General features: G+C 42.9%; 1 protein-coding gene across 15 annotated transcripts in view; it reads left to right on the top strand.

Moving 5' to 3' along the window:
* Positions 1-21,724, top strand: part of DOCK9 (dedicator of cytokinesis 9) — a 275,356-nt gene that overhangs the window by 99,528 nt on the left and 154,104 nt on the right. For all 15 annotated transcript variants that reach the window (XM_027776290.1, XM_027776287.1, XM_027776288.1 and 12 more), the window contains 4 exons: positions 490-585; positions 1,548-1,682; positions 9,893-10,067; positions 11,368-11,435. In XM_027776290.1, coding sequence (XP_027632091.1) covers positions 490-585; positions 1,548-1,682; positions 9,893-10,067; positions 11,368-11,435 — 474 coding nt within the window. The remainder of the gene's footprint in view (positions 1-489; positions 586-1,547; positions 1,683-9,892; positions 10,068-11,367; positions 11,436-21,724) is intronic.

The raw sequence follows: 21,724 nt of genomic DNA on the forward strand, positions 1-21,724 counted from the left end.
CCCTCTGCCCCATCATTTTCTCTCTCCTTTCTGTATTCCCTCACATTTCCTCCCTTTCTTTATTCACCTTTCCCTGAACTAAGCCTCTGGGAAGTTGTCCAGGAATTTTCTTTTGTCCTCCAACTTCAGGGGAGTGGTGTAATTTGAAAATATTTTTCATGAAACCAGGCGAGACCTTACAACTTGAGTGGTCAAGTGTGGTATGTACTTTCTGTGGCTCCCCAAACATTTAAAAATAAAAATTTGGCCTGGAGCTCACCGGGCCTTCAGTGGAATAGGGTTTCCCTAAATGTGGGCCGACCTCTCTCTTTTGCTGTTAAGTGGACGTTAATGTGACTTCGTGTGTTCGTGTTAATGGTTACTCCAGCAAAGGGGCCGTGGACAACTTGGCACAGATGGAATGACTTCTCTATTGACCCAACTCCCAGCCGTTAGATAACGAGGCAATGATGGAAGACTGACCGTGGCGGTGTTTCCCTTCTCTCCTAGGATGCTGCCTCCCTCGGTTCTCAGAAGGGTGGGATCACCAAGCACGGCTGGCTGTACAAAGGCAACATGAACAGTGCCATCAGTGTGACCATGAGGGTGAGCAGGCTCCTCGTCCTGCTCTCCCCCCTCGAGAACCCCCTTCTACAATAGGTCTTGAGTATCATCAAGATGAATGGACGTGCTATTCTTCCAGACAGCAGGGACATTATCTGGTTACCAAGTTTCTTCTGTGGTGGTAACAACCCCATTGGTCCAGCCCTGTCCATGCACTTGCCCTCATAGTCCCCTAAACACCAGCATAAAGGGACCACCACCGGGCTGGTGTGAGGGGCAATCGCTGACGTAGGCTGCCTTCTCCGCGTTGCCCAGAGAGTGCGCCTTGGTACTTCACGGACCATCACCAAAGGGGTGTGCTTCGTGCTAAACCTGGGCTGTACATCTGTGAGGGCATAGCACAAGGTCAACTAAAGCAAACACTGAGGATGGAAAAGGAAAGACTGAGGGAAGTAAAACTAGTGTAAGAAGCTATTGAGAGTGGTAGGACCAGGGAAAGATCTGGATTAGTGGTAACGAGGAAAGCAACAGTGCTGGGGAGGTAAGATAACCAGGGAGATGAAAATTTAATTAGGAAGATGCTGACTGTCATAATCCTGAGGCTGGAGAACCATTCGGGGTCACGAGGCAGAAAACAGTTCCCATTCTGTTTCAGCAAAAAGCCCTGGGGATTCTAGAAAAAGTTTCCATCCTGCCGTGCTGCATCCCAAATTGGAACTCCCTGCACTGCTTTTGGTGGTTATGTAAAACCTCAAATTCTGGGGGTGAGAAAAATGACCGGTGGATGTTAAACGAACGAGCTGGTCAGAATGGAAATGCAGAGACCATGAGACGCAATGGGGAGTCTTGCCCTGCCCAGTCCTATGGAGTATCAGCTAGAATTAGAGTTGTCTTTGAAAGAACAAAAATAGGTTTTATGTATGAATGTAGTTTTCAGTTAGTTTGCAACAGAGATTGTGACTCTTCATTTTGAAAGAGTTAATGTGTGTCTGTTTTTCTCTCAGTCATTTAAGAGGCGGTTTTTCCACCTGATTCAACTTGGGGATGGATCCTATAATTTGAATTTTTATAAAGATGAAAAGATCTCCAAAGAACCAAAAGGATCAATATTTCTGGATTCCTGTATGGGTGTGGTTCAGGTAGGTATGAAAAGAGTTTTGTCACCAAGTTTTCTTTTCTGCAGGAGCCTTAGGTGTGAATTAGCAGATTTAAGTAAATGCTTCCAAACATGGCAGTTGATGATAGAAATATAATAGCAAGTTTAAAGTAAGTAATGGCTTGTGTCTCAGCATTCGAGCAGGTGGCAGGTCTACTGTGAAGGGAGAATAACGTGGTGGGCACGAATGCTTTGGAACACGGGTTCTTGTGTTAGAACTTGCCATGGTCACTTTTTAACCTTACGACCTTGGACAGGCTAACCTAAAATTTCTACATTCAAAATTTAAATAACAATAGTGTTTCTTTAGTAGGGTGAATGAGAGAGGTAGCATATGGAACTATTTACAGCAGTTGTGGCCATCTAGAGATGAGGTCTGTCACCACCGTCATGGTACCAGTGGCAATGGAGTATATGAGTCAAGAAATTAGTTTTTGATGCAGACTGAGTTCAAGGCTCTGCCCTACCTCTCACCAGTGCTGTTACCTTGGACTTGTTATTTAACCTTTCAGTCTCTTCATCTGTTAAATAGGGATAAAGATGATCCCAAGGATGGTTCCTGCGGGTATTAATTAATTAGTATGTGTAAAGAATTTAGAACAGTGACGGTGAGTGGTAAACATTCACTTGATATCCGATTTTTTCAAAAGAATTAGTTATTTAATTTTATTATTCTTATTAGTTTTAATTTGCTATCGGGTATGTATACTTACCAGAGTGGGGCGTTAAGGGAGAGAAAGAAAGTGAGAAAGCAAGCCACCAGGTCTGGGACTTGAACCGCTGTCAGCCATGTGGGAGTCTAGCACCTTAACTACCACACCACTTGCTGGCTCAATATCAGATATTTTTGTAATCATAGTGCTGTTGCATTTGTCGAGTTATTATTTTTTTCATTGCCAGAGGGCATGTGTATTTACTCAAGAAAGATAAAAGGCAGGAGGAGAAAGTACCCCGAGTGGGGTATGTTCATGGCATGATCCTTTTTTCTCTGTTTCTTCATCTCGTTAGGATTTGAGGCACACATGTACATGTGCCCGGTGTGTTTTACAAGTTGCAGAGGCTGGTGTTTAATCTGTGGTTGGCCATGTGGGATCTAGTTTTCTTAACTGTTAGTGTACAGGGCTGGCCCTAAAGAATTATTCATAAAAAATATTTTTAATTATATGTAATATGTGAATGTATGCCTATTGTAAAAAAAAAAAAAAGTCAGACAGTGCATATAATGTGGAAGTCCCTCTAAACTCCCCTTCTCCTCTCATCTCTCTCAGATGTTACCAGTTTGGTGTGCATCCTTCTCAACTTTTTTAGAATTGTCTTTAGAAGGGGCTTGCCAATCTCCCTATCTATCCTTTCATCCATTCATACATGTCCATCCATCAGTTCATCTCTTCTCTTGTCATTTTCTAGAAAGACTTAAGGCAGCAGCCCGTCAAGATATGTAAAACATAGGACTACGTGAATTTGAGGGTGAAAGCAGAGCAATGAGCGAGGGTTCCAGTAGGGACGAGATAAAGTAGAATGAAGAAAAAAGCATACGCTTGGAAGCCCTAACTCATGCTCTGGGTGGGCCGGCAGCTGGGCTCTGTGCCTTCCAACTGGAGACCTGTTCAGTCTCGCGAGTCACAGTGCACATAGACACACACTGCAATTAGTCAGAAAGTGCCCGAGTGATCTCAGAATGAAGACCATTCAGGCATTGCTCCTGGGAGCCCTCAGACAGAGGGCTCTGTGATTAATGACCAGTCTCCCTGACAACCCCTCACAAAAGACGCAGTCATCATTATCAGTGAATTCTCCCTTCAGATGACTCCATGGTAGCGAGTGACATCGGCCTGAAGCTGGGTTATATAAGGAGGTTTTTCTGTGGGGCCAGCAAGGTCCAAGTTAGGGACACACCTCTCTGGTTTGTCCACAGGCACACTTGTTTATGTACTTACACGCTGACCGAAAATTAAATTACATTTTCATCCAAGGAGTGCATTAATCAACCGAAAAAAACCAGTGCTGAAGATTCTTATTAGTTTTAATTTGCTATCGGGTATGTATACTTACCAGAGTGGGGCGTTAAGGGAGAGAAAGAAAGTGAGAAAGCAAGCCACCAGGTCTGGGACTTGAACCGCTGTCAGCCATGTGGGAGTCTAGCACCTTAACTACCACACCACTTGCTGGCTCAATATCAGATATTTTTGTAATCATAGTGCTGTTGCATTTGTCGAGTTATTATTTTTTTCATTGCCAGAGGGCATGTGTATTTACTCAAGAAAGATAAAAGGCAGGAGGAGAAAGTACCCCGAGTGGGGTATGTTCATGGCATGATCCTTTTTTCTCTGTTTCTTCATCTCGTTAGGATTTGAGGCACACATGTACATGTGCCCGGTGTGTTTTACAAGTTGCAGAGGCTGGTGTTTAATCTGTGGTTGGCCATGTGGGATCTAGTTTTCTTAACTGTTAGTGTACAGGGCTGGCCCTAAAGAATTATTCATAAAAAATATTTTTAATTATATGTAATATGTGAATGTATGCCTATTGTAAAAAAAAAAAAAAGTCAGACAGTGCATATAATGTGGAAGTCCCTCTAAACTCCCCTTCTCCTCTCATCTCTCTCAGATGTTACCAGTTTGGTGTGCATCCTTCTCAACTTTTTTAGAATTGTCTTTAGAAGGGGCTTGCCAATCTCCCTATCTATCCTTTCATCCATTCATACATGTCCATCCATCAGTTCATCTCTTCTCTTGTCATTTTCTAGAAAGACTTAAGGCAGCAGCCCGTCAAGATATGTAAAACATAGGACTACGTGAATTTGAGGGTGAAAGCAGAGCAATGAGCGAGGGTTCCAGTAGGGACGAGATAAAGTAGAATGAAGAAAAAAGCATACGCTTGGAAGCCCTAACTCATGCTCTGGGTGGGCCGGCAGCTGGGCTCTGTGCCTTCCAACTGGAGACCTGTTCAGTCTCGCGAGTCACAGTGCACATAGACACACACTGCAATTAGTCAGAAAGTGCCCGAGTGATCTCAGAATGAAGACCATTCAGGCATTGCTCCTGGGAGCCCTCAGACAGAGGGCTCTGTGATTAATGACCAGTCTCCCTGACAACCCCTCACAAAAGACGCAGTCATCATTATCAGTGAATTCTCCCTTCAGATGACTCCATGGTAGCGAGTGACATCGGCCTGAAGCTGGGTTATATAAGGAGGTTTTTCTGTGGGGCCAGCAAGGTCCAAGTTAGGGACACACCTCTCTGGTTTGTCCACAGGCACACTTGTTTATGTACTTACACGCTGACCGAAAATTAAATTACATTTTCATCCAAGGAGTGCATTAATCAACCGAAAAAAACCAGTGCTGAAGGGCAGCAGTAGAAGTGCTTTCCCGCATCTCCCCCATCCATCCACTGCCCCCTGAAACAGTTATTTTATTTTCAACTTTTTTTTTTTTTTTTTACTATTCGTTCTGGAGGGCGTCTTCACATTGCTAAACCACGAGCATTCACTGCTCTCTTTCTGTATCCGGCTGTGTGAAGGCCACTGAATGACCTAATGGTAGATAGGCTTTTAGCTCTGTCAGTGCTTTCCTGTTCCAGTCGGGACTGATGGCTCTCTGCAGCCCTGCACAGCTCACGTCCTGGAGATCCCCTCCGGTGTGCTCCCTGGGCTGGAGTCCCTCTGTCCAGAATCCTGTGTCTTCCTCCTCCTTGTTTTATTTTCGTACTGGGTGGAAGAGACTATGTGGAAGATACTAATTTTTGGACAGCTTATCTGCAGGTACCTTTATTTTTGCATTCACGCCTGCTTCATGGTTGTGTTGGACAGAAAAATCTAAAGTGAAGTCACTTTGCATTGGAATCCCAGAGGCACTCCATTGCTTGAAACAGTCTGACTTGACTCTTGTTTCCTATTGGTGATCTTCTCTCTCTCTCTTTTTTTTAATGTTCTAAAATTTTGGCTATTGTATCTTCATTTAAAATTTTTTGGGTAAACATACAAATCGAACATACACCCACAGTTAACGTGTGACTCAGTGAATGTTCACTGCGTTTGGCTGTCTGTCATCCTTTGTACGCTTTAGTCTTGGTCTCTTTCTGGAGTTCCCATGCTGTGTATTTTGGCTGCTTTAACCTTCCGCATCTCCAGCCAGTCTCTTCCCTGTGGTTAGCTGGAAGGACTCTGTTTGGGACTCTGTTCCCGTGCCACCATCCCGATACTGCTCCCAGGCAGAAAGCTGAGGTGATGGGAAACCTCAGCTCACTTGTCTCCCGCCAGGGATTCCGGGCCGCACTGCCTGGTGGCCCTTATCCGAAAAATGTTGTTTCGCTGATTCTGTCCCGTTTTCTAGTGATCAAGGTGGGAGAGTATGTCCAGACCCTGGTAATTCATCATGGCCATATGTGGAAGGTAGGGTCCGAAATCAGATGTCTGCAGGGACTCACAGGGAAGCGGAGTGACAGAAGAGGCTTGTTATAAACCAACAGGAAACTCTCAGGACTGTCACAGATTGGAGCCCACCCATCAGCTGCAGGTGATTTGCCAGGAGGAATTCCAGTTAATTATTGCCAGATCACCCAGTGTTTCAAAATCCCAGAAGTGCAGATTTTTAGTTAAATTTTGGTATCTTTGATTATTGGTAACTAATTTTTTAAAAAGCCATGGGACTAAAAATCAAAGAAAACAAATGATGGAATACATGAAAGTGTATCTGAGCCCTTCATGAAGACTATAGAGGGCCATGGTGATTAATTAGGGCAGTTGGATTCCACATGGCTGATTTGATGGTTCAAGTCCTGGACCTGGTAGCTTAAAAAACATGCCCTGCATGTATGCATGTGTGCGTGCCCAAAATTCCCAGAGGAGAATGAAGTCAAAGAGATTTCTGCATGGCCACCTCACCCGGAGGGTGATTTTTCACTTTCTCTCTCTCTTTTTCTCTCTCTCTAGTGAGCACACACCCTATAAGCAAAAACTGTAGAACCACATAGTGTTCACTAAAAATTATTTATTTAGGGGAACCAGCAGTTGGCGTAATGGCTACGTCGCTGGACTCCCACATAGTCGACCACGGTTCACGTCCCGGACCCGGTGACTTAAAACTCACGCTGGGCGCGTGTGCGTGTGTGCCCAAGATCCCGAGAGGAGAATGGAGGAGAAGGGATTGCGGCGTGACCATCCCCCCTGGGGGGTGATTTCTCGCTTTCTGTCTCTATGTCTCTCTCTCTGTCTGTCTGGCAAGTGCATGCTTAAAAAAAAAAGAAATTATTTATTTAGCCCGTGTGCTCCTAGTTAAGGCAGTGGGATCCTACTAACCAACTACAGGACTTGAGTCCGGACCTGTCGGGTTGAAAAAACACTTGCCAGGCATGTGTGCATGCATGCCCCAAATCGAAAAGGAGGAGAAAGAGAGAAGGAATTGAGATGTAACCATGCCCCGTGGGGGATGCAGTCTCCCTTTCCCTCTCTGTCTCTTTCTGGTGAGCACATGCACTCGGGAAAAAAATATTTTAAATTATTTTCAGTCAACTGCTAATCGGCACGTGGATCGCAGCTGAAAGCTGCCACCTTGAACAACTGTGGATGGCATGAAGTAAGGGTACCAGAGTGAATTAATGACAATGAATTAGCTTCTTGTGTGGGAATCCTAAGTGGGAGTTTCATTTGTATTCTTAAATTAAGAGATCTTTAAGTTTCTTTGTAGATGAATTTTCTGGCACTGACTTTAAAAAAAAGTTTAAAGCAAAACTAAATGTATTTGACAACCTGACTTTTAAAGTAGGAAGTGATTATTTTTGTTTTAAAAGAAAGTTTCGCTGCCTGTCTTCAGCACAGTGTACAGAGGTTTACAAGCACAGCGGCTTTGAGCTGTCACTTAGTCTCTGAGGTGCATTTCAAAGTCTGAGGTTCTGACTTCACTGGAAGTCTCTTCTTTCAGATTCTGCTTACAGCTGGGGCTGATGGTTTTACATTTAATGAATTGCATTTAAGGCTTCCAAAGACTAAAATAATTTCTTTTTATTCATGTCTACTGGCAAACAATGTCAAAAACAGTGATTGCGGTATTTTATATATATTACTATTACTTTTGGACATTATTTTAAAAATGCAGTTGATTCATGCTGTTAATTCAAAGAAATGCCTAAGCTAGAAATTTTAAATAGCCCTGAAAAGAAACATGACTTAGAATAATAATAAGCCCTAAAAATATTTTAGAACTCTTGCAATTGATTACACTTATTTGTAGATGAGGAAAATAAAGCTCAGAGAGGAATAACTTAGAATCAAGGCCTAATTATTTTCTCCACTTTTAACTTTTTTTTTTTTGCCATAGGGCACGTGCACTCCCTGGAGTAAGACAGAGAGAGGGAAAGTGAGAAATCAACCCCGTGGGGGGATGGCCACACTGTATTCGTTTCTCCTCCATTTCCTCTCAGGATTTTGGGCACATAGTCACACGTGCCTGGCGTGATTTTAAAGCCACCAGGTCCAGGACGCAAACCATGGTTGGCCATGTAGGAATCCAACACCTCAACCCCATGCCACCTCTGGCCCCCCCACTTTTAACTTTTTATTTTCATGATTGTGAGTGTGTGAGGAGTGGGGGTAGGGAGGAGAACGTCCTTTTGTTCTTAGCCTCAACGCCTCTGATTCTTGCCTTGAAGTTTAAGTGAGACCCAAAGTGGCAATTACCGAGCCCACAGCAGACAGTGTGTGCACGGCAATTTGTGCGGCTTTGCCAAATGCAGCACGTGGCTTCCCATTTCTAAGAACTGTGCTGCAAGCACCCAGAGAAACAGAGGGAGGGTCCTCCTGTCCCTGAGACCCAGGCTGAGGAGGACTTAGGCACTGTGGGTAACCAGCTAGACGTTTCGGAGGATGCGGAGGCTGTTAAGAGTTAGCTACCTCATGTCTCTCAGTCTGTGTCTACAAGGAGTCTTGCGCCGTGTTTCTGAGTTAAGCCTCTATTTAGGGCAGTCAGCCTGGGGTGAGTTTGTCTCCCAGGGGACAGCTGGCAATGTCTGGAGACATTTCGGATTACCTGGGCTTGGAGGCATGGTTCTGGCATTTTCTGGGTCAAGGCTAGGAATCGCTGACCCTTACAGAATGCACAGGGCAGGGCAGCCTGTCACCACGATGGGTTGTGAGCCCAAATGTTGGTAGTACAGGTTGACCAGTCTCCGCCCAGCTCTCATCCATCATCCACCCTCTAGTGCACAGACTCCAAGTCTGTCCTGTGAGCCAGTCACCCTCTCCCAGGCACGACAACTGGAGACATGAGGCAGGGCTGTAGACAGGAAGTCCACATGCTTCCAGAGATTAAAAAATCATGAGAAAATTCCAGAAAGTAACTGAAACATACTGATAGATAGTGGTTTGCTTTTTAAAATGTAAAAAGCATACATACTGCTTCATTAGAAAAAAATAGAAGGGGGACCAGCAGGCAGCATAATGGTTACATTACCAGACTCCCGCAGTTTGAGTCCTGGACCCAGCGGCTTAAAACTCACACCGGGGGCAAGTGCATGCATACCCAAAATCCCAAGAGGAGAATGGAGGAGAAGGGATTGTGGCGTGGCCATCCCCCTCAGGGAGTGATTTCTTGCTTTCTCTCTCTCTCTCTGTTTCTCCAGCAAGTGCACGCACCCTGTAGCAAAAAACTTTCAAAGTCAGAAGAAATAGAAGGTAAAGGATTGTGCACATTTAATGTGAAATTTTGCTTATTCCACAGATAGTCTTCAAGTGTGCACTGAGTGCCAGACACTGGTCTAGAGACTGAGGACATAGCTCTAAACAAAAGGAAGGGGACTTCTCTGCCCTGGGAAGCTTCTGCTCCATTGGAGGGGGCTGGCCAATGAATGAAATAAGTATAAGGGGGCTTCATAAAGTTTGTAGAAAATGGAATTAAAGTATGAGTTTATTTTATTACAGAAAGTTTTAAAATCCTTGCATAGTTTTTCATAATATACCTTTTCCTTGAATTTCTTGACCACACCTTGTATGTAAAACAGGTAATGAGTTGAACAGAAGAAGAAAGCAATGGAGAACTAGAGCCAGGAAGATGGGTAGTGCTAGGGGTTCATGGGAAGGGAGTTTGCAATTTTAAACAGCCGAGCTGACATACTGTGAGGTAGCACCCATTGGCAAATAAGAGAGAGACGATCTAAAGGCCGTTCCAGTTCTTTTAACCTGTGTCTTTTTCCATTTCAGAACAACAAAGTCAGGCGTTTTGCTTTTGAGCTCAAGATGCAGGACAAAAGTAGCTACCTTTTGGCAGCTGACAGTGAAGTGGAAATGGAAGAGTGGATCACTATCCTGAACAAGATTCTCCAGCTTAACTTTGAGGCCGCAATGCAAGAAAAGCGCAATGGAGACTCTCATGAAGGTAGGCAGTCCGACAACCCCCAGGCACACGGTTCTTTGCGGTATCTTTGTTCCTGCCTGGTGGATGTAGGAGCAAGCCGTGTATTGTACAGGTACATGACAGGTGGGGTGGAGGTGAGATCTTTACAAATAGCCTGTCTGCAAAGATTCTGTCACATTAGATTGGGCTACCCTGACTTTTTTTATGTGAAAATTATGTAACATGGAAGAGCCACCGCTATGGAGGCAGAAATGAAGACCTGGATTTGAGTCCTAGCATTACAGATTTTCATTGTCTGACTTTGGGCAAATTATTTATGTTTTCTGAGCCTCAGTTTAGTTATCTGAAAAATGAAAATAAAAATGAAAATTTCTGGGACCAGCAGATGGCATAATAGTTACGTTACTGGACTCCCACATTATCGACCGCGGTTCAAGTCCCGGACCTGGCGGATTAAAACTCATGCTGAGTGTGTGTGCGTGTGGGTGCGTGCGTGCCCAAAATCCTGAGAGGAGAATGGAGGAGAAGGTATTGCAGCGTAGCCATCTCTCGTGGGGGGTGATTTCTCACTTTCTGTCTCTCTGTCTCTCTCTGTGTCTCTGGCAAGTGCAAAATGCACCCTATAGCAAAAAATCTCTCTTAAAAAAATGAAAATTGCTGATTGGATGGGAAGAGCAAATAAGAAAGTGTATCTCAAGTACCTGGCATGGGATCTGCACTTAAAATCTTACTATCTTCAGGAATATATTTTGGAATTTTCAAGACAAGAATTAGGATGGATGGGAGCCTCGGATTGAATTGGTCAAAACTCTGGTCATGTTCTTGAGAATTCATGTTATGTTTCAAGCCCTTAGGGAATTCCCAACCTGGCTGCTCCCTAGAAGTGCCTGGAATTTTTAAAAACATCAAAAAATTTTTTCATATATTGAAATGATCACCTTGTAAGCTAAATAATGTGATTGAATATATTAAAAAATGTAAATAAAAAAATTAAAAATAATTAAAAAAATAATAAAAACGTCAAAAAAATTTTTTTGGCTTGGGTTGGGGTCTGGACAGCCTGACTTTTAACGTGTCTGTTGGGTGTGGCCATGTGAGCTGCTGGTCACTGCTGGATCAGGTCTAATTGGACAGTGGCCATGCTTTCCCAGAAAGTAATTGTCATAATTGTCACAGCTATTTTTTTAGAGGAGCCTCAGGTGTTTCTAATGGGGATCCAAAGTTGAGAACCACTGCATTCACGGAGATACTTCCTCTTTTTTGTTTTCAATAAAATATTTCTAATGACAATTGACTCAGGTCATCTGTTTTGCCATTGTAGATGATGAGCAAAGTAAATTGGAAGGTTCTGGTTCCGGTTTAGACAGCTACCTGCCTGAACTTGCCAAGGTAACATCTTAACTCTTCTGCTCTTTACCAAATGCTGTTGAACCATGTTTCACGTCATGCGTTTGTCCAGAATGTCGTCTGTTGAAATCATAGCAGTTATGTTGTAGTCCTGCTCCTGGTTTTCTGACCTGTGTGTGAGACTTACTGACCCGAGTGAGACTTCATTCTTTATTTCGAGAAGTCACTTATAGAGTATTTTCTTTCTGTTTCTGTGTGTTTTTCCCCTTATCATATTAATACTGCATCACAGTGTTAAATAATAACCTACAAACACAGGCAAGTGTTCCCACAATGACTCTCTCACGACACGGACTGTTTTTACATAGCTCTCACATAGCGCTCCCTCTTACCCAAGTTAATAGTGAACAGTTCTGAAGGGGATGGATGTGGTAACCTTGCCACTTCACCAAAGAGGAGCTGTCCGGGTTAGAGAAATTGTTTCTGGGTTACTGTCCTTAGGGAAAAAAAAGGCGGGGAGGGAGCTAGGCCTATATTTCATGATTTTGAGAAATTTACTGGAAAGCACAAAGAACAATAACTGTGTTGCCACCACCCAGATCCTGCATCTATTACTCTTGTCTTTTTAGCTTTCATATTTAAAAAAGAAATGAAAGTTACAGCTGATGCTCTTTTTTGGAGAGTTTTTTTTCGCTATAGGCGCGTGCACTCACCAGACAGAGACATAGAGACAGAAAGCAAGAAATCACCCCCCAGGGGGGATGGTCCCTACTCCTCCATTCTCCTCTCGGGATCTTGGGCACGCACGCACACACACCCAGCGTGAGTTCTAAGCCACCAGGTCCGGGACGCGAACAGCGGTCGACTATGTGGGAGTCCATTGACACAGCCATTATGCTAACTGCTGGTTCCCCAGCTGACACTCTTTTGAAACACTGTCCTTATCCCATCTCTTCTTCCCCAAAACTTCAACCAAGACAACTACTATTATGCATTCTACTTCCATTTCATTTTGATATCTTTATAAATGTACCATAACGCTATCCTTACTCTATAATGCGTGGTGTGGTTTTGTATATTTTCAAATGATTTTTAAAGGTTCACAAACTATAGCATTCTGCACTTGATTTTCTATACTCATTCTTCGCGTGCACTCACCAGACAGAGACATAGAGACAGAAAGCAAGAAATCACCCCCCAGGGGGGATGGTCCCTACTCCTCCATTCTCCTCTCGGGATCTTGGGCACGCACGCACACACACCCAGCGTGAGTTCTAAGCCACCAGGTCCGGGACGCGAACAGCGGTCGACTATGTGGGAGTCCATTGACACAGCCATTATGCTAACTGCTGGTTCCCCAGCTGACACTCTTTTGAAACACTGTCCTTATCCCATCTCTTCTTCCCCAAAACTTCAACCAAGACAACTACTATTATGCATTCTACTTCCATTTCATTTTGATATCTTTATAAATGTACCATAACGCTATCCTTACTCTATAATGCGTGGTGTGGTTTTGTATATTTTCAAATGATTTTTAAAGGTTCACAAACTATAGCATTCTGCACTTGATTTTCTATACTCATTCTTTAATTCGGCCTGTTTTTGAGATCCATCTACACTGGTACGTCCCTTTATTGCTCTGGATAAACAGTTATTTCAGCTGTTCTGTTATTTTTATTTTTCTATCATGAACAGTGCTACAATGAATATCCCTGTCCTTGTCTCCTTGATGCATCTATGAATGATTCTTTTTCGAATGAGAGAAATAGCTTTGTCTTCTGTGGCTCTAAAGTCTTACTCAGTTACTGCCTTTCTGTCCTCTTCTTTGATAATAGAGTGAAAGAGTGACCCCCACACCCACATCTTAAACACTATAATAGAACGTGGTCTCTCTGTATGGGATTAAAAATAGGCTGGCATTCAGCATTGACCTTTACTCTAAGACAACATGGCTGTTCTCAAGTATAAAATTTCCCTTTTTGGCGAGGACGTGAGGGCATTGTTTTTCTTCAGGACTTGACTGTTACCGCAGCATCGTTTTAGCACCTGCCTATTAAAGCTAACTTTAGCGCCACCAGTGTAACCTCCTCGTTAGTCTGGGAGGAGCCTTGGCTCGTGTGTTTGTGTTTTTGTGTTATGCATTTCTGTATGTCATGTTTTGCATTGAGATTTGCTTTTTCACTTTTGGATGTTTTGGGGTTCATAATTTCTCAAAGCGGATGTTTGAACCTGTTTGAGTTTTAGTTTGTTGAAGCAGATAATTTATGTGATGCAATCTAGAATTCAGAAAGTAACTTTCTGCTCCTGCTGGTTAATTAGAATTCTGCATTTTTTCCTCCAAAGACATATAGGAGTTATCCCCTCCTTTTTTTTCTCATACCTGGCCAATGTAATTCAGCATTGCTTAATCCTAAAACCTTGGGATCTTAGGACACACACACACACACACTGTTATTTTTATTTTTATTTTTTTAATTTTAAGATACTTAGAACTATTTTGAACTGTGGGTTACAACTAAGTTAGCTAAAGCTATTTTAGTTGGGGAAATCAATTTGATAGATATCAATCCCCATTTTTTTAAAGAATTATTTAATTTTATTTATTCATTCATTTATTTTAATTTGACCAGAGAGAGACACAGAGAAAGAGAGGGAAAGTGAGAAAGCAAATCACCAGGTCTGAGACTCAAACGGTAGTCATCCATGTGGGAACGTTCAGCGCCTTTAACAACCACGCCACCTGCTGGTCCCCTCAATCCCCGTTTCTTACTTTTTCTTTTATTTCTTTGAAGTATAATCTACGTAGAGCCAAGGATTCGAACATGACTGGCAGCTCAGTGGAGCTGACATTCATACTCCCACGTAACTACCCGCCCAGACTAATACGTGGGACATCAATAGAGCCCCAGAGACTCTCCTGTGCCTCCTTCCCTGTTTTTATTATTATTATTATTATTATTTATTTATTTAATTCCACTTGTTATTATTTATTTTTTTAAAAATTTGACCAGAAAGAGACAGAGAGAAAGGGAAAGCGAGAGGGCAGGCTGCCAGGTCTGGGACTAGAACTGTGGTTGGCCATGTGGAATCCAGTGCCTTTAACCACGCCACCTGCAAGCCCCAGGCCCCCTTATATTTTACCTCCGTCACTGTGGATTGATTTTGACTGTCCTAGACCCTCCTATAAATGGACTCTCACATTCTCTATCCTTTGAGTTAGGCTTCTTTAGCTCATCGTTATATGATCCCCACTTAACAACAACAACAAAAAAATGAAGTCTAATGAATAGAGTATAAAAGTATGCTCTCCTAAATAATGACGGATGTTATTTCAGTTGCATGCACATAGTATGTCTATTACTTTGTGATGTAAAACGTGTCTCTTACTGTGGGTCCTGGTCACAGTCTAAAAATTAAGGTACTCTGGAGGGCTTTAACTATCTTTTCCCTCAGGTCTCAAATGTTTTAAAAATATTTTTATTTGTGACCAAGCGCAGTTGCATGTGCTTGTAATCCCAGTGGCTCAGGAGTCTCAGGCAAGAGGGTTGTGAGTTCAGCTTCCCTGAGCAACAACATAGTGAGACCCTCTCTCTAGAAAGAGAAAAAAAAGTTGTTTTTAATTATCTTACTTAAGAAGATAAAAGAGACAGAAAGTAACGTTTGAAGGGAAAAAGAATGGTGGAAACTAAGATCTGAGATGTGCTTCGGTCCACGCAGTGTGCTGCCGTCAGGAGTGTGGGGTGCAGTGACTGTCACTGCCTTTTACTGGCCCGCTCAGTGGTGTGCGGTGTGAGGCCCAGGCGCAGCTGGAGACCCTGTGCAGCCTCTTGGTTTCTTCATGACCCAGGGCCCTGAGCAAGAATGGGGTTTTGGCTGTTTATCATTCCCACCCTTTCCAGAAAATCTGGGGTGGGGTCATTTGCACCCATTGGGACTTGCAGTAAACTGGCTGCTAACTGGCTGTTTTGTTTTTAGGAGGAATAGATTTATGGCTACAGAATTAGAGACTGAGCCGTGGGTGAGGGGTTAGGAGGAAGGAGGCTTGCGGCACAGTTGTGCAAGGAGGGAGAATTCAGTTGGGATGGAGCCAAGAAGTCAATGCCAGGGAAGGAAGGTACAATAAAGGACCAGGCTGGGAAGCCGAGCCACAGTCTCAGAGACTGCAGAGAAAGGCCTAGAACAGTAGGGAAGGTGGAAGGTAGTGGAGGGTATAATTTAATGGGAGACTCCTCTCATTTCAGCTGTTCTTTCTCCCTACTTGTCCCATTGTCCTGAATGGCTTTTGTTTTCCATTGTGACTGAGACATAGCCAAGCAGGATATGATCAACAGGAAGTTGTCTTAATGCAGAAATAACTGATACCTCCTTCTGAGTATCGGGAAGCTAGGGCAGCCCTTTACTTACGGTGTGAGTGACATAGACTCAGATTTTCAGACTATCTTGTATATTCTTAGAACTTAGGCTTGTACATTTAGTACTGAGTATTTTTTTATTGTTTTTACATTAGGGATCACACTGTGTCTACCTTGAAACCTGTTCTTTTCCTCCAATTGTCTACTATAGAACTAAACAAATTTTGTTATAAATATAACAGGATATATAGCATCAGTCTTATAAATATTTTTATTAAATGTACAAACTGTAGTTAAAGTGAGTTATTTTTTTTCCCAGTAGAACCCAAGGCACAGCCCAGCATAGGCAGTGCCACTTCTTGTGGCTGGAAGCCACGTAGGAGGAAGCTGTGGCTTCCTCCAACTTGACAGACTGGGACAGGAGGTTCTTCACCCAATGAAACTCTGAAACACCTGTCTCTTTCTCCCTTTTGCTCTCTCCCTCATGAAGGGGGAAAGGAGGAGAAAGGCAAAAGGTGATTTGATTAGGTTGTGGATCCCATTACCAGTCATTTAATTGTCTTCGCTTGGTTACGTTTATCTTCGGAGACATTGGGTCATCCGTATCACATCTTTGTATAAAGACGGCATGAAGAAAACCCTTATGCTCCCATCCTATATTTCCCACCACAGTTCTATTTTTGATTTTTTTTTTATACACAAAGAGCAGCAGGTCACTCTTAATTTTTGGTCTCCCATGTGATTTTGAAAGAAACACAGAATTTCATGTTAATTCAAAATTGTTTACATCCTATCTTTTTAAGACAATGAACTTTCTTTCTAGGTAAATCTTCCACAGTTGGAACGCAGGACAAGGACGGTGTTTCAAACTTTTATAGTCTCATTGAGGCTGAGTAAGGGTCAAGGGCCAAGCTCAACAGAACTTGTTGGGACTCAGGTGGTTTCATAGGCACCTTTCATAAAGCCAAGTCTGTAATAAGTGCTTCCTTCCCTCTATCCCAACCCAGTAAACGGTGTTCCTGCATTATCGTACAGAGGAACTAGCACTGTGGCTAGCACTGTGTTTGCGGGGTCAGCTGGCATCCCATTTGGGGGCTTCCTTATTCTATAATGTTTTATTACAGCCTTGTGGCACAGAGATTGGAGTGATGGTTCTGGGAGTTGGATATTTTGGAAATAGTGGAAATAAATCATGGTAGCCCTTTACATTAAATAAGTATGTATCTAACCTCAAAAAATGTTGCTCAATCTTCATATTTCAACCCATTCTATTTAAATGACCCAACAAACAATATTTTTCTGATAAGTCATCCTTAAAATAAGATACTGTTGGCTCTAGTCTTTGGCTTTATATTGTTTCATCTGTTCACAAATGTAAACAGAGTATGTTTAAAGTCTACAGTAACCTCTCAGGAAACTCCCGAGTGTCTGGTCCATAACTACTTAGGACAAGGAAGAAGACTATCAGGGGGTGGAGTTAGTAGCATTGCATGTAGGGCTTATGGAACGGGAAGGGCAGGGGAATAGCCTTTGTTTTCAATGAATCATTCTTTGACTTCTGAGCAAGTACCAGTTTCTACAGGGAACTATAGAAACTACTGCCATTGTCTCCTTGCACTCGCCTTTCTGCGGAACCCAAGGGAGTAAAGGGGCTGTGGGCAGGGCAGTAGACAGGGTGCTTGGAGAAGAGCTAGTCTGTTTCTCCCCAACATAATGTAGACTGACCACAGGTTATTTTAAGAGCAGAGCTGGTTTAGGGGCCAGCAGGCGGCATGTTGATTAAGAGCGCCAAACTCCCACATGGCCGACCATGGTTTGAATTTCAGACCTGGCAGCTTTCTATCTGTCTGTCTGTCTGTCTGTCTGTCTCTCTCTCTCTGGTCAAATATAAATAAATAAATAAAGTCAAGTAAAATAATTTTTTTTTTTTTGGAGAGGTTTTTTGCTAGGGTGCGTGCACTCGCCAGAAAGAGACAGACAGAGAGACAAAAAGTGAGAAATCACCCCCCAGGGGGGATGGCCACGCTGCAGTCCCTTCTCATCTATTCTCCTCTTGGGATCTTGGGCACGCACACGTGCCTGGCGTGAGTTTAAGCCACCGGGTCCAGGACTTGAACCGCGGTCAACTACATGGGAGTCCAGCGACATAGCCATTACGCTAACTGCTGGTCCCTAAAATAACTCTTTAAAGAAAAAGACGGAGCTTGTTTCTATCACTTTGAGAAATGCTTGACTGCACAGTCTTTGGGATAATATTTTATGGGCCTTTCTATTATAAAATTCATTTTACAAACATCTTTTACTTTTTACTAACATTTGTAATTAAAAATAAGTGTTCTTGCTCTATGAAAAAGGACCCAAAGTTGTTTAAATTAAATTTTAATGGACACATAGTGATTGTACAAATACACATAGCATCTTCAATATTTTTTTCTCCCTTCTAGAACTTGCAAACTGCTGATTTCCTTGGGACATTGTCTCATAAATTTTTGGTGAAGTATCAATGATTTTCTCATTCTTTCACTTAGGCAACATCAGAAGTTTCATGTTTGTTTTTGCTTCAATTTTATCAGAATTCATGTTGTTCTGATAAGGACTTTTTTTCAAATTAATGTTTCATCCTTCTAGTGACTCAAACTAGACCCTATTCCTAACATGTTGTAACAAGTTAGCATTTGTTTTTGGTGAAAAAATAAATTGAAACCCATACATAGTTTTTGGTTTATAATACTCATTTTCCATAAGCTTTTTGAAAACCTGTTTGTGAGATTTTTAAGTTATTTTTTAAAAAATATGCCCGTGATAGATATGTTATTCTGCAATTTGTTTGCTTAAAAAACATGTTGTATGGGGTCAGCATATGGTGGCTAAAGTGCTGGACTTCCACATGGCTGACTGCAGTTTGAGTCCTGGACCTGGACCTTGACCTGGCAGCTTGCTTTCTCATTCTCTCTCTCTTAATCTCTGATGAGCACATGTGCCCTATAGTAAATTAAAATAATAATAATAAATAAAATTAAATAAATCTTTTTAAAAAAAATGTTGGGACCAGCAATTAGCATAATGGCTACACTGGGGCTCCCCAGTAGTCAACCACGGTCCAAGTCCCAGACACAGTGGCTTAAACTCACGATGGGTGCGTGCGCGTGCATACCCAAGATCCCAAGAGGAGAATGGAGGAGAAGGGACTGTGGCATGGCCATTCCCCCCGGGGTGATTTCTCACTTTCTGTCGCTCTGTTTCTCTCTGTCTTTCTGGCGAGTGCACGCACCCTATAGCAAAAACCTCTCAAAAAAAAAAAAAAATGGGAACCAGCAGTTAGTGTATGGATTCCCATGTAGTCGACCGCGGTTCGCGTCCCGGACCTGGTGGCTTAAAACTCACGCCGGGCGCGTGTGTGTGCGTGCCCAAGATCCCGAGAGGAGAATGGAGGAGAAGGAATTGCGGCATGACCATCCCCGAAGGGGGGGTGATTTCTCGCTTTCTGTTTCTTTGTCTCTCTCTGTCTGTCTGGCGAGTACACGCGCCCTATAGCAAAAACCTCTAAAAAAAAAAAAGCCAGAGATTTCTGTCTGACTTAGTAGAGGATCTAGTTTATCCCCTTCTATAGTAAGCGTATAATCTACCTTACATACAAGTAAGTTACATAATATTTCAACTATAAATATCATGCACTTTAATCAACCATCTCCCTACTAAATGAGCACTTAGGTTGTTTTTGGTTTTTAGCCTCCACAAAGAGCACAATTAAGTGCATAATTAACAACATGACATTAAATATTTGTGCTGTTGTTTTAGTAGGAGAAATTCCCCAAAGTGGAATTTCTATCTTTTTAATGCTCTAGAAGTTGCCAGATTACTTTCCCAAAAAGGTGTAAGGACTCATGTTCTGCTTCTTTGCATCCTCCTCAGAGTAGTGAAAATTGTATTTGACTGCACTTTAATTTTTTTACATTGCCCAGGAGAGTGGGCACTCATCAGCGAGACAGAGAGGGACAGGAGAGAGAGAGAAAGCACTCCCCAGGGGAGTGCGGTCACGCTGCAGTCCCTTCTGTATTTCTCCATCCTTCCAGGATTTTGGACACACATGCACATGTGCTTGGCATGTTTTTCAAGTTGGCAGGGTTGGGATTCAAACCACAATCAGCCATGTGAGACCAGTTCTCTTAACCAGTAGACTAGAGATCCAACCCCATACTTTAATTTCTCTTTCACTACTAAGTAGTGGTATTTTTCATATGTTTACTTGTCAGTTGGGTTTCTTCTTTCTTTTTGCCTGTTTATATTCTTTTTTTTTTTAATAGATTTTCTTACGGTAGGCTACACGTGCTTGCTGGAGAGACAGAGAGAGAAAAAGTGAGAAATCATCCCCTAGGAGGCATGGCCATGATGCAGTCCTGTCTCCTCCATTCTCCTCTTGGGATCTTGGGCACACGCGCACACACACGTGCCCGGCATGAGTTTCAAGCCTCCAAGTCCAGAATTCAAACCGTGGTCAGCCATGTGGGAGTTTAGTGCCTTAACCACTATGCTACCTGCTGGTCCTGCCTGTTCATATTTTTTACCTTTCTTATTTTCCCTGCTTGTATTAAGGTTCTGGGCTCTGAAGCTGGACACCTTGAGGTGGAAGCCAGGCTTCTGTTTAATGCTGTGAGCCTTTGGACAGCATGCTTAACTCCCATACCTTAGTGTCTTCTCTTTTAATGAGAAGGGTCAGTAATAGGACCTGCCTCCTGTGGTGTGTAAAATTTAAATGGTACTTAGGATGATATCTAGCACATATCAATAGATTTTGGCTATTGTCAATAAATATTCTTCTTCCAAGATTTTTACTTTCCCTAATTTTGGGGTGAAACTGTGCCCTTCAAGAGCAACGTTTTTCTCACCTCCTAGATTTCGTTTACTAATTCAGTTCCTTCGCCTACTATTTATTGTATGTCCCCTCTGCTTGCTGTGCTGTCCTAGGCCATAGGGGCAAGGGAGGAACGCTAAGAAGCCAGGTTTGTTTGTTGTCTGTCTCCTAGCAGTGCTATCAATGCAAGGTAGGTTCGAACTTTTAGGTTATTTTTACATCTGAAGTTGTGCCTCCTTTCCTGTTAAAAATTCTCTCTAGGGACCAGCAGATGATGTAATGATTATGTCACTGGACTCCCACATAGTCGACCACAGTTTGAGTCCCTGACCTGTGGCTTAAAACTCACACTGGGTGCATGTGCAGGCATGCCTAAGATCCCAAGAGGAGAGTGAGGAGAAGGGATTGTGGCATGGCCATCTCTCCGAGGGTGATTTCTCACTTTCTATCTCTTTCTGTCCCTCTGGTGAGCATACACACTCTATAAGAAAAATCTTTCTGTTAAAAAAAAAAAAGAAGAAGAAGAAGAATGTCTCTAGTGATGGATACATCTGTTGGGCATTAGTGGCAACACCAGGATGCTTTATGTCTGTTTTGGCTGGTAGTTGATTTCTTTATTTCTTGTACTATGTCTGCATCCTGATTCATCCTCTAATTATGTGGAGTCTCTTAGCAGTTGTTAGTGCTTTCTTTATTTCTTGTCTCCTAGCATAATCAACTTGAGACAACAAGCATCTCTCAGGAGGGTGCCAGAGCTTAAATCTGCGTTAAGAACCCATTGCCCTCCCCTAGCATATGAGGTCACAGTCTCTGCCTTTCGGGAAGGACTCTAGCAGATGACTGGGAAATAGAGTGTGGTACTGCTGGTGGTGCTTCCCACGCCTCGGACTGGTGGCTTCGTTAGGAAACAGCACCGGCAGCATTCAGTGTCAAGCAAATTAGTTGGAGCTCAGTTAAGTCGATTTCACTTGTGCATTCTTTAGCTCTTTTGATGTGAAATATTAGGAAGGGTGATAGTCAAGATGAAGTAAAAGGCATGGTCCCATGCTCCCATATAGAGTCTGCTTTAGCCATGGGCACATATTTCACCCTGTTGGCATGAACAGAAGACTTTCAGGAATGAC

This window comes from Tupaia chinensis, unplaced genomic scaffold (genome assembly GCF_000334495.1).
Source record: "Tupaia chinensis unplaced genomic scaffold, TupChi_1.0 Scaffold000057_1, whole genome shotgun sequence".
Classification (NCBI taxonomy): domain Eukaryota; kingdom Metazoa; phylum Chordata; class Mammalia; order Scandentia; family Tupaiidae; genus Tupaia; species Tupaia belangeri.